At 41.4% G+C, this 13902-nt stretch overlaps 1 protein-coding gene across 1 annotated transcript; it reads left to right on the top strand.

Annotated features, from left to right (window-relative positions):
- Positions 1 to 761: 761 nt before the first annotated feature.
- dpep1 (dipeptidase 1) lies at positions 762 to 12991 on the top strand. Its single transcript, XM_042061489.1, has 10 exons — positions 762 to 1107; positions 1885 to 2011; positions 5579 to 5711; positions 6195 to 6345; positions 7438 to 7507; positions 8306 to 8482; positions 10836 to 10920; positions 11007 to 11082; positions 11456 to 11591; positions 12511 to 12991. Exons 1-10 carry the CDS (start codon positions 977 to 979, stop codon positions 12700 to 12702), a joined length of 1278 nt encoding a protein of 425 aa, XP_041917423.1. The 5' UTR covers positions 762 to 976; the 3' UTR covers positions 12703 to 12991.
- The last annotated feature ends 911 nt before the right edge of the window (positions 12992 to 13902 follow it).

Here is a 13902-nt window from a genome sequence, read left to right as displayed (position 1 = left end):
CAAGAGAAAGAGAAGCGCAACACTGCTTACTCAACGGCTCAACCAATTTATTGATGAGTTGACGTTTCGTTTAGTCAGACTTTCATCAGGAAGACATATGAGGATTGTTTTTAAAAGAATAGCAATTTATTTATTTGTCAAAAATATACACATAGCATGCACAGAAACTTATGAACTACTCAGCTCAAGCTTTGTTACCTTTATACACTGATTATGCAAAAGAGAGTGTTTGCAACAACTGTGGTCTGGTGAATGGTTGCTCACTTCCCCAAACCTTTTCGCAATTTTGCAACACAGGCTGCGATTTCAGTTCGAGAGAATTCCATGACAGTCTACACCCCCCACCCACACCACAACCCCCTCTCCCCTGCCGCCTCTCGTGAGCCAGCCTTTGTCAGTTCATGTTGGGTCACCACTTGACTGACACAACTCTCTGTGACGACTACTCTGCTTCATTTGCGATTGCAGAAGCTCTTCCTCACTGTTCCCACACCAGCTCATCAAACTCATGGCCCATCTTCAATGGTACAATCACTGTGATTTTGCAATATACTCCAAGGGCTGGCTCCCTCCACTTGACATTCATTAACCAGCTTGCCGTTTCACACAGAAGCAAAAGTTAACTTTTATTGATACAAAATATTTGGAACAGCAGTTTTCTGCAATGTAATTCAGCTATATTGCTCTAAAGATTCCACTACACTCTGGATTATACATTAACTGGAGCACAGCCTATGATTTTTATGTTTTGAGGCTGATGATCTTTGGGCATTCACTCTTGAGACAGACACAGAGGTGACCAGCCAAGCACAGCAGACACGAGCCTGAGAACGGAGTCAGTGAGGCAGAGTGAAGTTAGAAAGATAAGATTGGAATCTGAATCTGAATATCTGTGTAAGTCTGTATAGGCCTGTGTATGTGTACCTGAAGTGATTTTAACATAGTATAGGTAGTGTTTGAAGGGAAAAACACCAGTATGCTGGGCAGAGGACTAAGCTGTGTGTTTGCCGTGGCTCTTGGGTTGGCACTTGGGCTCAGCGTCACCGGAGCTGAGACCCTAACGGAGCGCGCTCTTCGACTGATGGCCGAGACTCCACTCATAGATGGGTAGGAACAGATTGAAACTGACACATGTATTGTAACCGTGACACATTATTTTATTTAATTTACAAGCACGCAGACTTACAGTAGATTGACAGATATTTTCTGGTGGTCCAGAGTTTTTTCTCTTATAGTGATTTAGAAATTCCTATCCATACCTTTATTTTCTCAAAGTTTGACTACTGCAACTCACTATATGTAGGTTTAACTAAATCCACCCTGAATAGACTAGCTGGTCCAAAATGCTGCAGCCAGATAGTTAACTGGATCTAAGACACATGACCACATATCACCAGTGCTGGCAGTTCCACTGGCTACCTGTGGAACACAGAATTAATTTTAAAATTTGGCTTTTTGTCTGCAAAGCTTTAAATGGCTTAGCTCCTCAATATCTTTGAAATCCTTACTGTCCTCCTAGACCTCTTCGATCATCTTCTAAGTGTCTTCTGTGTTCCTTCTGTTTTCCTTAACTCCTTGTCATTTTCTTTCATTTTGGTTTTTAACCAAAAATGTGTTAAAAAATGTCCTATAAAAATAAATTGACTTGACCTGACTTGACTTGGTGTTAGATTAAAAATTAAGAAACACACAGAAAAGTGTCCAATTGATAGACATGTGCAGGCCTACACATTCAGGATGTTTCTGCGTGAACAATACAGCTTTTGAAACCCTGACAATGGCAGTCTAATTTTACAGCCTGTGCAACCTGTCAATGGCTAAACAATGTTGTTGCTTCTGCTGTGGCAAGTCAGTTGTATGAACTTTGACCTCTTGCTGGTGCAGTCACAATGACCTTCCCTGGCAGATGAGGAAACAATTCAACAACCAACTAAACCTTGTAGACCTGAAAGTCCTGGAGGGCACACACACCAACATTCCCAAAATCAAGAAAGGACGACTGGCTGCACAGGTGCTCAAAGTCACACACGCGCACACACACACACACACACACACACACACACACACAGACCTTACTGAATGAAAACAGATACTAAATTAGCTATTTGCTAATTGCTTGTTGTGCCCTGGCAGGGGCACTGCTAGAAAATGTGGTTCATCTGGTTATGCTGTAGAATGCTCCATTCACTTCAATGGGCCTTCCCAATGTACAGAGGTCTGATCATTTTGTATAACAGACCGTTGCTATGTATAGTTCTAACAGACCGAGTTTTGTGCCTCTGATTTACGTCTTTCTTATCATTCTGTGAGTAGGCTAGTTGGCTCAGTAGATGATCCGAGACGGCTGTATTTGCAGATAAACGTAATTTGTTTGCCTTTGATATGCTTGAATTTTGTGAAAGTTAGTGAGAAATAAACACTGTACATTCTAAAAAAGTCGTCATTGTAATCCCATATTGTAAACTCATCACAATCTCATCACAGACAGCATCAATAGAATAGCTCCTTATGGAATGTTTTTTGTGATAAAAAATAAATAAATAAATGAAATATGAAATAAATAAATGAAATATGAAATGAATAAATAAATAAAAAGCTAAATAAATAAATAAAATGTGAAATAAATAAATAAAAGATTAAATAATAAATAAATACAACAAACATGTACATGTATTCATTTAGCAGACGTATTCATTTAGAGTCACAACCCGCCTTGATGGTTGACCGACGTATTTATTTATTTCATGGTGCATTGCAAGACCGTATGGAATGTCAATGTCAATATAGTATTTATATTTAATCTTTTATTTATTTATATATGTATTTATTTATTTAATTAATATTTTATGTATTTATATTATTTCTTATAAAATGGATAGTTTCGGTCCTTGATTATGATTGGTTGAATCATGTTTGATGCTGTTTTATTTTCCCGATATAGCACGGCTGAGACCACATTTCATTCTATAGTAATGCACTGTTAGAATGCATAACAGTTAAAATTCATAGGCTATAGGCTAGCAGCTTTGGATAATGTAAAGGTGGCACCTGATAAACTCACCTCAGCATGAACTGAGGGTTAAAATACACCCACAGCTGAAACCCTTGACAGGAGGGGACATGAAACTAGCTGTCAGACCTACGTGACTATGTGACGGTATGCACAAAATGAAAACAGTTATAGAACCACAGCCTTCCTCTTTGTGTGTAAGAGAGAAAGAGACAGTATATCGTGTGTTACTTTTCTCTAACTTACAGCTACTGTACGTGACTACATGCAGAGATTATGTGACTGCATGCACAAATTCAAATGAATGTAAGCTACGGTAGACATATATAATATGTATAATACATTTAAATTTATTCACACATTTACATGTACTCATTTAGCAGACTCTTTTATCCAAAGCGACTTACAAGGGCCATTCTCATTAGAGCAACTCTGGGTTACTCGAGTATTGTGGCCGGTCTCAAGGGGTCAACCCATCCCATAACCACTCATTTGATGTATAGCGCCACCTAGTTAAAAAGGAAAAAACAAAAATGAGGTGTTGTAATCGCAGGTATCTCTGGCTGACATAATCAAAACTGCATGAAATTGGAGGTGTAGGATCATTATGACACCCTCTGAATGCATGCCAAGTTTCATGGAATTCCGTTCATGGGGGGCCATACAATAAATGAATTTATGTGTACATTTAGTGACTGTACACAAACTGGTCTGTAGATGACCAGACACGGTTTTCTGTGAATATCTCGAGAGGTTCTAGGATCACAACATTTATTTGTATGTTGGCCTCCAAGGGCCATGTCAACCCATCCCATATCCACTCATTTGATGTATAGCGCCACCTAGTTAAAAATGAGGCATTGTAATCGCAGGTATCTTTGACTGACAGTTTTTTAAAACTGCACAAATTTGAAGTGTAGGATCATTATGACACCCTTTGAATGCATGCCACGTTTTGTGGAATTCTGTTCATGGGGGACCATAGAATACATTAATATACAGTACCCTCCAGAATTTTTGGCACCTCTGCTAAAGTTGACTAAAAACTAGTGCCAATAATTGTGAGCAACGTGTTTTTGTTAAAAATATATATTTATTGTGAGATTACATCACCAACAGATACATTTTTTATACCGGTTTTTAGTCAACTTTAGCAGAGGTGCCAATAATTCTGGAGGGTACTGAATGTGTACATTTAGTGACTGTACACTACGCATGCACACACACATGCACTCATGAACACACACAAACATGCACATAAAGATACATACACACACATGCAGGCACACACACACACACATAAACACACACAAATGCACACACATATACACAAGCACAGACACACACACGCACACACTCACACACACACACACACACACATGCATAAACACACACATACACACAGAGCAGACATGCAGACATACGCACGCACACACGTACATGCACACACACAGACATGCACGCGCACATAAGCACAAATACGTACACGTATGCATGCAGAAACACACCCAAACGCACCCACAAACACACAAACACACACATACATACAAAAACACACACACATGCAGGCAAGCAGACACACACACAAGCGAAAACACACACACAGAGAAGCACACATATACACAAAAGCAAACGCACACATGCACACACTCATATACATACACAAAAGAGTAGGGGATGGAGTAGTAGATGGAGACAAATTGACAAGCATGATTTATTTTTGTGGAGAGAATGTGCAGGACTTAGTGGCGGTCATAACACTTATTTTGACCAAACACTTGTAAATAGACAAAACACAAGCAGCTCAGGAAAACATATTCATCAGTTTGATAACAACAAAAAGTGCATAGCCTACCGATTGTCCTGCGGGCGTACTAAACCATTTGAGTGAGTGTGACCTTAGACAGTCTTTACTATTTTTTATATACAAAATTCAGTCAGACAGTCAGTCAATCAATCTAGTTATTCAGCAAATACACTTTACAAACTAACTTTTAGTCTTATATTCATTATGGCATTTAATTTGGAAATTAAAATATTCAGGGAAAATATTATATATTCCAGACCTATCAAGGCCCCTCCCCTTTGGGGCCCTAGTAATCAGTCCCACAACCCCCGTCCCTCCACCCCCGCAGTCTGACGTTCTTGGGTCCTGGAGAATCAAGATAATGACTTCAATTTAAATTTAATTGTACTTATAGAGCGCCAAAACATTACACATGTCTCATGGCGCTTTACAGAGTGTTAGACAATCAGAGAAAGGGAAAGAATAGAAAAGAAGGCCCATGGGTAACAGGGGCGAGGAAAAACCCTAGAATTGGAGATACATATAGGAAGAAACCTCGAGCAGATCCACGACTCAAGGACCTGACCCTTGAGCAGACCTTCCCAAACAGCCTAAACTACACTAAACACATTCATTACCACACACACAAATGAAGTGCAAAGAGTACATATACTGTTTATACACTCTGGCTCCATCATTCTGTCAGAGTGAGCATTTGTAGAGAGTGAAATTTCATATATGTGTCTGAATATTAAGTGCATATTCCATAATCTCTCTTTCAGTTCTGGGCTGCCTACGTACCCTGTGAAACACAATACAAAGATGCTGTTCGACAAACACTGGAACAAATTGATGTCATCCACAGAATGTGCAGCAAATACCCCGACAACTTCATGTTTGCCACCAGCAGTGAAGGTGAGTGATAGAGCTGATATTTGAGAGCTTATACATGCTATTGCTGTGCATACAGTACATGGCCTGAGCTTTCCAGTGTGAATATGAAAGCTCCATACTTCACCTTGTACCTCAAGAAAGATAACAGCTTCTCAGTTAGATGGAAGGCTGGAAACCCACACGAGAACACCTTTACTTTTGTCTCACCAACCAGTCAACTCACTCTGTCAGTGTTACGTAGAGCTGCAATGAATCCAGTTCCAGCTCCAAAAGTGATTCATATTTTTGCAGAAGAGTGAATGTGAATATAAGGTTATATAAGTCATGCACACAATGATGTTGCTTTTTGATGCCATTTCTGAACATTTATTAAACATACTTTTAGATACAGCTTTTGCATAAACATAATAAATTCTTCATCAAAGGACAACAAGTAAAATGTTGTGCTTAGTCTTAGACAAATGTCACATCTTAACACTCATGTGCAATGCTCCCACTCCACAGATATCATGACAGCCTTTAATCAGAGTAAGACAGCCAGTCTGATTGGCGTTGAAGGAGGCCACTCGATCGACAGCAGCCTGGGAACTCTCCGTACCATGTATCAGCTGGGGGTCCGCTACCTCACCCTCACCCACAGCTGCAACACGCCCTGGTGGGTTCCAGCTCCCACCTCTCCACTAGCCTGGCCTCCGCCTGCCTACGTACTCCCGCTCGATTTCTTTTCCCTACAGTACTCCGTCTGGAATAGCTCTCGTTCACTTCGTTTACTTGTCAAAACTTGTCTCCGAACCAACCAGCAAACAGAGGGCGTTCCTGAGAGCGATTACGTTTAAGTTGCAAGCTTATCGTTATCGTTGTGTCCCCCGTGGTTAACATACGTCATTACCAAACATTAGTGATTGAACTCCAATGATTTCAAACTTCAGACAAGCATCCACCAACCAGGAAATAAATGTTTGCCAATGGATCTAGGCCAGACTCTGCGAAGTCAGAGAGTCTGGTATCCAGGCTACCTCTCCACTCTTACATACTGAGACCCACTGTCATCTGGATCAGGCCTGCAGAGGCCCCAAAGTTTATCCAAGCTACTTTTGCATTCACTCACACCATGTTTGCATTCTCTTGCAATAGTTTTGCATTCCCTTATTATACTTTTGACTTTTGTTTTGGGAACACAAAAACTATTATGAGGGAATGTAAATGGGTGGGATTCCTTCCCACCATGATACTTTGGGGCTCTGTACAGGTCCGACACAACAGGGTGGTCCATTTTCTGGGACAAAATAATGTGAAAAGCAAACCGGAATTTTCCACATGGCTCACATTTCCATAATAATGGCATAAATTCACACAGATGAATTTATTCATAAGAATACATTCAAAATGTGTTGTTGAGATGGTAGCTACAGTGTGTAGGTAAAAAAATATATAAAGAGGAAGTCGGAGTGTGGACAGCGATTAACAAAATACCATTTACTGGGAAGAGAGTTAAATTACAAGGAATGTTCGAATGCCCTCCCAACCCCTCAGGTACTAGACACAACAGATGAAGTATCTCCTAAACCTGAACTGAAACTACGTTGTCCACCGTGGGTAAGCCAGGGAGATTCCGAGCGTCACTGATGGAAATGCGATAAGCATAAAGAGATATGCAGGGTTGTAGGAGATAATACACATAACGCTCCTAAAAGTACCTTTGATGCTACGTGATGCCATTCGTTTATTTATCTTCCTTTTTGTACAGGGCTGACAACTGGCTGGTGGACACTGGAAGTGACCCTATGGAGCACAATGGCCTGTCTCCATTCGGCAAGGTGAGCTCTCCACAGTGCAGCAGAGCAGAGATGAAACTCTGTGACACCCACTCTCAGGGAACCAACTGATCATGATCATTCTTGATCAGTTGCCAAGTCAGAGAGAGGAAACATGATGCAATACAACCCAAAGAGACAAAGAGTCTGGTGTTATTAGGCAGAACTAATCCCTGCAGTGACAATAGAAGGTCAAGAAAAAAGAACAGAGATTTTTTCATTGTCTGTGGGCTTAGTGGTTGTGGTAGTTGGAAATTTCTTTCAAGCAGAGACAATGTGCTCACGCCAACGTTTGTGTCTGACACCAGTCACTCCCGAGTCAGAAATCATTTGGATCAGCTGTATTTGTTTTCCATCTCAAAGCATCTGTAGCACCATTAAAATAAATAAACAACATAGACTAAAATAATTGAGTTTAGCCTCGTTGACACCAGACCCTTCTCAATTAAGAGCGGGTCTGGAAAAGGTTCATTGACTTAACGACTTTCAGCAGGGGCGTAACTAGCAGTGAGATTAAATTCAAATGGGTGCATTAAACTCTTACCAAATAGTTTCAGAAGTGTAGCAATCTTGTAAACAAAGGTTTTAAATGTGGTTGTTTACTCAGTTCCAAAGAAGTACACATTCATTAGCGATTGTATTTGCGTACCCGTGTTTTAGGGACATTGGAAATGGGCTTCAATGGCCTCTTGAGCAGACGGACCTGCAGAGCAAATCCCAAAGTTAGTATGGGTATTCCCAGGCTAAATTGAGTTTACACAATCTAAAAATCTTTGCTTGTGTCTCCTTTCCCTCAACAAGTCACTGATTAAGGAGATGAACCGTATCGGGATGCTGATAGACTTGGCCCATGTCTCAGAGGCGGTCATGAACCAAGTCCTGGACATCTCCACAGCCCCGGTTATCTTCAGCCACTCCTCCGCTTACGCAGTGTGCGCCCATAAGAGGAATGTTCCGGATAGCGTGCTCAGGAGGGTGGTAAGTGAAGGGGCAGAAACACATCTCCATAGTGAACAGGCCTGTTGACACTGCAGTCAGACAACAGCTGTCTGAGAAAGGCACTGAGTAAGACACAATGGACTACAGAAAATGTATTCAAAAACAGTTACATTTAATGGAATGGTCAGTCAGAAGTCAGTTTATACTACAAAAAAGTGATTTCAGATCCCTACTAACGGTGACAACTTAAAACTTGTTTGTATTAATTACTATGTATTAATAAAAACTCTTCATTCTTGACAGGGTGTATAAACATCTTGAGAAACCTGCATCACACACAAGACTTTTATTTGCTGACTTCAGTTCAGCCTTTAACAAAATGCAGCCTCACATTCTGATTGAACGATTAGCCTCATATTTTAAGCTACCCGAGCAGATTTTATTACTAGTTTTACATTTTTTACCAAACAGAAGGCAGTAGGTCTATGTAAATGGAAACATGTCCTGTGTCATTGTATCCAACACAGGCTCTCCCCAGGGTTGCGTGCTGTCCCCCCTGCTTTTCATATTATACACTGACAACTGCAGGTCATCTTGGGAAAACAGCTACTTGGTGAAGTAGCAACCAATCTGACCACAACAGAGCCCTTACAGAATTTGTCAGATGGTGCGATGACAGCTTCCTTGACCTAAATGTGTCTAAAATTAAAGAATTAATTATAGACTTTAGGAAGCACAGTGAGGAACCAAAACCGAGTGTGATACACAATGAAGATGTTCAAATAGTCCAAACATAGGCACAGTGTTTGACCCGCAACTGAAATTCAGTGAGAACACTGATAGCATAATTAAGAGAGCAGACCAAAGAATATACTTACTGAGGAAGCTCTTTTGACACTCTTCTGTAAACAAATTCTATGTACATTTTATCAAGCCTTCATTGAGAGTTTATTAACATTCTTTTATATGTTGGTTTAATGGACTGTCTGTGAAGGACAAAAAGAGCTTGAGCGACATTGTCAAAGTATGCTAAAAAATCACTGGTACCCAGTTAGAAGATCTCTGTTCTCTCTGGAAAACACAGGTGGTTCAGAAAGCAGAGAGAATATCTTGCCAACCAAATCATGTACTCAGTAATGAATTGGTTATCATGCAGTCAGGTCGGCGGTACCACATGCCAATATGTAAAACTAACCGCTATGCCAACTCATTCATTCCCTCTGCTATTAGACTGTTAAATGAACATCATATAAGACTGTTAAAAGAATGCACATAACTACAACAATACTGGTTCTTGGACTCTGCTGCTCTGTTCCGTCACTGGCAGGTGAAGTGTGTGTGGGTGTGTATGTGTGTGTGTCTGCGTGTGGCTGTAGACAGGTGATGTATGACTGCTGCAGTACTTATTTATTTGTCTATTTATTATTCTTAACATTGCATACATTTATACCGTGTATGCTAATGCACTTTTTAACTTTATACCCCTTCATGGATGGGTTGGCTGTACACCGAATTGCCCCTCGGGGACTAATAAAGATATCTGAACTGAACTAATACACTCCATTGCGTAAGGGATAATGTACAGTCATTATTGGGAAAATAAGTCCCGACAGGGCGAACTGGACCCCGACGCGCCAGCAGAGGGGTCTTGCTTCGCCCTGAAGGGAAATATTTTCCCAATAATGACCGGCATCCTATAGATTATCCCGCTTAATATACGACTACTTGCCAAAACGAAAAAATAAACTCCGCGATATGTCTCTTTAGACTTATTTGTTACCGTTTTGTCGTGGCTTTTGCTGAGAAAAAAATAGTTCGCAACACACGCTGAACTTGAATCAAACATTCTTTAGAACACGGCTGATCAACCGTCTGCTTTCACTTTTGAATGAAGTTCCAATGCAAGAAGTGACCGGACTACTTGCGGAGTGATATGAAAAACTTAAAGCACAAAACCCGTTGCCATTGACAGCGGTAATTATATGTTTGCAGCGATAATTACATGAAAATATTTTACCGTAGAACGTTGCGAAATCCCATTCAAGTCAATGGAGCGTTCTACTTGCATTGTGAAGAGCCGCATAATAAATATAGATATTGTATACTGTAAGGCATTAAAACCCCCATAAAAACACTATTCACAACTCAAGCATCTCAGGTATGAGATACTTTGGAGTGATAACCTTGACACAATGAAAGTGAGGAAAAAATTAAAAGGCTCGTTGACGCATACAAAATATGAACAAAGCCTAGCTGAAGGTGAGAGTGGAGTGCTAACGTCATACTGACAACTTCAAGGAGAAGGGAAAGAAAGCGAAAGCCGGCTTAGTTTAATCAGCACAACAGAATTTATGTTTTGATATTTCTGTCATAATCTGTCAATCTTTTCCAGCAAGAAAAACAGGGGATTGTAATGGTGAACTTCTACAATGATTACGTTACCTGCAGTAAAACAGCTAACATAAGCGATGTCGCCGGTGAGTATCCCACCATGAACTTACACTCACACATGTAGACAAAAATATAAACAATTAGCTAATGCTCTTTTTTTCTCAATACCTAGACCATTTTGACCACATAAAAAAGGTGGCTGGCAGTTCTATCATTGGTTTTGGAGGGGACTATGATGGTGTGACTAGGTAAGTGGTTTTACTTGTGGCAAAAGATCCGGCTGTCCAGGTGTCATTTCTATCTCTGCAAGTCAAGACCAAATATTATTTATTGTGCTTTCACTGCAGTTCAAAACAACACATTGCATGTATTTGTAAACTTGGCATTAAATATGCTCTATAGCAAAGTGTTTTTAAAGGATAACAGCTTAAAAGTGATGATGGAGTTTACAGTCCACACCCTTACACTCTTACTTGTCACTGTCCTTTGGGGCTAGCTTGTAAATTGACTCAGACTAGAGCTTGGACACACACACACACACACACACTGACAGAAAGACAAACAGATGATCACACTCACACACACTTTCACTGAAATGGCTCTCGCTGTGCGAGGTGACAGGGTCCCTGAGGGGCTGGAGGACGTGTCTAAGTACCCCGCCTTGGTGGAGGAGCTCCTGAGACGAGGCTGGATGGACAGCGAGGTGAAAGATGCACTTGGGCGAAATCTGCTAAGAGTATTTAAGAAGGTGGAGGAGGTAGGACACGACTCGAATCCCGCCCTCCATTTCCACCTCACACATGGACTACTTTCACACTCACTCACACACACCTGCACACATACACACACACACGAACGCATGCACACACAAATACGCACACACAGCTGGGGCAGCCGTGGCCTACTGGTTAGCACTTTGGACCTGCCGGTTTGAACCCCGACCAGTAGGCACGGCTGAAGTGCCCTTGAGCAAGGCACCTAACCCCTCACTGCTCCCCGAGCGCCGCTGTTGATGCAGGCAGCTCACTGCGCCGGGATTAGTGTGTGCTTCACTTCACTGTGTGTACACTGTGTGCTGTGTGTGTTTCACTAATTCACGGATTGGGATAAATGCAGAGACCAAATTTCCCTCACGGGATCAAAAGAGTATATATACTTATACTTATACACAAATACACACACACACACACGCTCTCCATATAAAGTGTTTTAATAGTAATAGTTGTGTAATCAATAGTTGTTGCAACCAGTCTGTTGCCATAAACGTTAATACATCATGAGCCCCCATTATGGGATCTAATAAAGTGGAGGACATGCTTCAGTACAGACACACTATGTCCGTCTCCTTGTTGTCCCTGTCAAGGTTGCCATGGTTGTGGACACCTCAACAGGCACAGGCAAGGAGAGGCGTGGGGGGGGGGTTAACCGTGGTGCAAAGGCAAAGCTAGAGTTCAGGGTGACAGCCGCAGGGAACAAGCTTACTTTGAACCTGCTGGTTTGGGTTTACAACCATCATCATGTCAAGTTATAGTCTTTTATGATCTGATCAGTGGAGTGCTCAAGTGCTACTTTGCGCTACTTTTTCAGTTTTACTGCAACCTTACCTTGGGTTGATGGCTCATAAACTCCTGTCCTCTACCTTGGCTTGATGGCCCATAAACCCCTGTCCTCTACAGGTGCGTGATGGTTTGAAGAGCGAACTGCCAGGTGACACTCCCATCCCACTCGATGAGGTGAAGAACCCCTGCAGGACGGACTACGGTTACCCCACCCCCACAGACAACGCAGGCCCACGGCTTGCCCACACTCCCTCAGCCCTGGTTCTGTCTCTGCTGCTGCTCACCGCTCTGCTGGCCAAGTCAGTCTGAGCCACTCACCGACCCCCCACCCCCACGCCCGCCCTACGCCCTAGTGAATCTTGAAAGTGGCAACTTTTATCTCTTAGATGACTCAGGCTTTCGGACCAATGATCTGGTTATTTACGTAAGCAGGAGGAACTGTTTTGCTGCCTGACTTGACTCATCTTCATTTAATTATGACATTTTGTATGTTTTTATCCCATTCTACCACAGTTTGTCAATTATAATATACTCTACTTTTGCTTCTTTCAAATTCCAGCTAATAGCACAAAAAATAAACCATGCGATGCTTTCTACAGCTGTTGGTCTGGATTCAGTTCAGTTGTAGCAGCAATACAAAGATTGTCCATAGAGCCGCATTTTTTTGACAAAGCCTCTGCAACTACAATGTAAGGCTACTTTATTTTGTGGTAATAATAATAGCATGCAGCTTATGTCATGACATATTTCCCGATACAGTCCTACCTAGCGCTTGTTTGAAAAGCCCACAGCTTTTCAATATTGCAATTCCAAAGAAGGACACTGTGGTTTGTCCAATGTGAGCAAGGCTTCTACCACAAAGTATTTTCTCTATTTCTGTCATAAGCTATAAACAGTGTAATGTTTATAACAAATTAAAAGATGAATCACCAGCATGTCAAACTACAATATGCTGGCTGTGACTCCAACAAGCAGTCACACAAGAAGGGCAGCCGTGGCCTACTGGTTAGCTCTTCGGACTTTTAACCGGAGAGTTGCCGGTTCGAACCCCAACCAGTAGGCACGGCTGAAGTGCCCTTGAGCAAGGCACCTAACCCACAAAGGGGGTTAATAGATAATGATGAAACCTTAGCTGCTGTTGCTTGTGCCATTCAGAAGACTTAAAATCAGGTTCAGATGAGGTGACTGTAAACTGCAAAACTAGTCATATAACTCATTCTGCCTTTCTCTTAACTGGCCAGGCTATACAGAAAGCATTTGGCTGTGGTTTGCTCAAGGATGATTTCTACAAGGTCCCACAATATGACATTTACTGTCAATACAAATTGTTCATGATCTGTTTCATCCTACAAAGTGACTATGGCTTCATGAAAGACCTTACAATTATTGAAGCTCATATTTGGCTCATATATTAGCCATTATAACCCTTACTGCTACAACATATCACTTTACCTTATTGCACAATCCCTTAAAAATCTATTTCATTTATCATTTCAAATACATATGTAC

Source organism: Alosa sapidissima, chromosome 14, assembly GCF_018492685.1.
Source record: "Alosa sapidissima isolate fAloSap1 chromosome 14, fAloSap1.pri, whole genome shotgun sequence".
NCBI classification, from domain to species: Eukaryota; Metazoa; Chordata; class Actinopteri; order Clupeiformes; family Clupeidae; genus Alosa; species Alosa sapidissima.
Note: the sequence above shows the minus strand (reverse complement) of the source record. Positions and strands in the feature narration are given on the sequence as shown.

Coding starts and splice junctions, on each gene's coding strand:
- dpep1 (XM_042061489.1), top strand. CDS start 977: ATGCTGGGCAGAGGACTAAGCTGTGTGTTTGCCGTGGCTCTTGGGTTG. Junction 10,921..11,006: donor TAACATAAGCGATGTCGCCG/GTGAGTATCCCA, acceptor CTCAATACCTAG/ACCATTTTGACCACATAAAA. Junction 11,592..12,510: donor TATTTAAGAAGGTGGAGGAG/GTAGGACACGAC, acceptor TGTCCTCTACAG/GTGCGTGATGGTTTGAAGAG.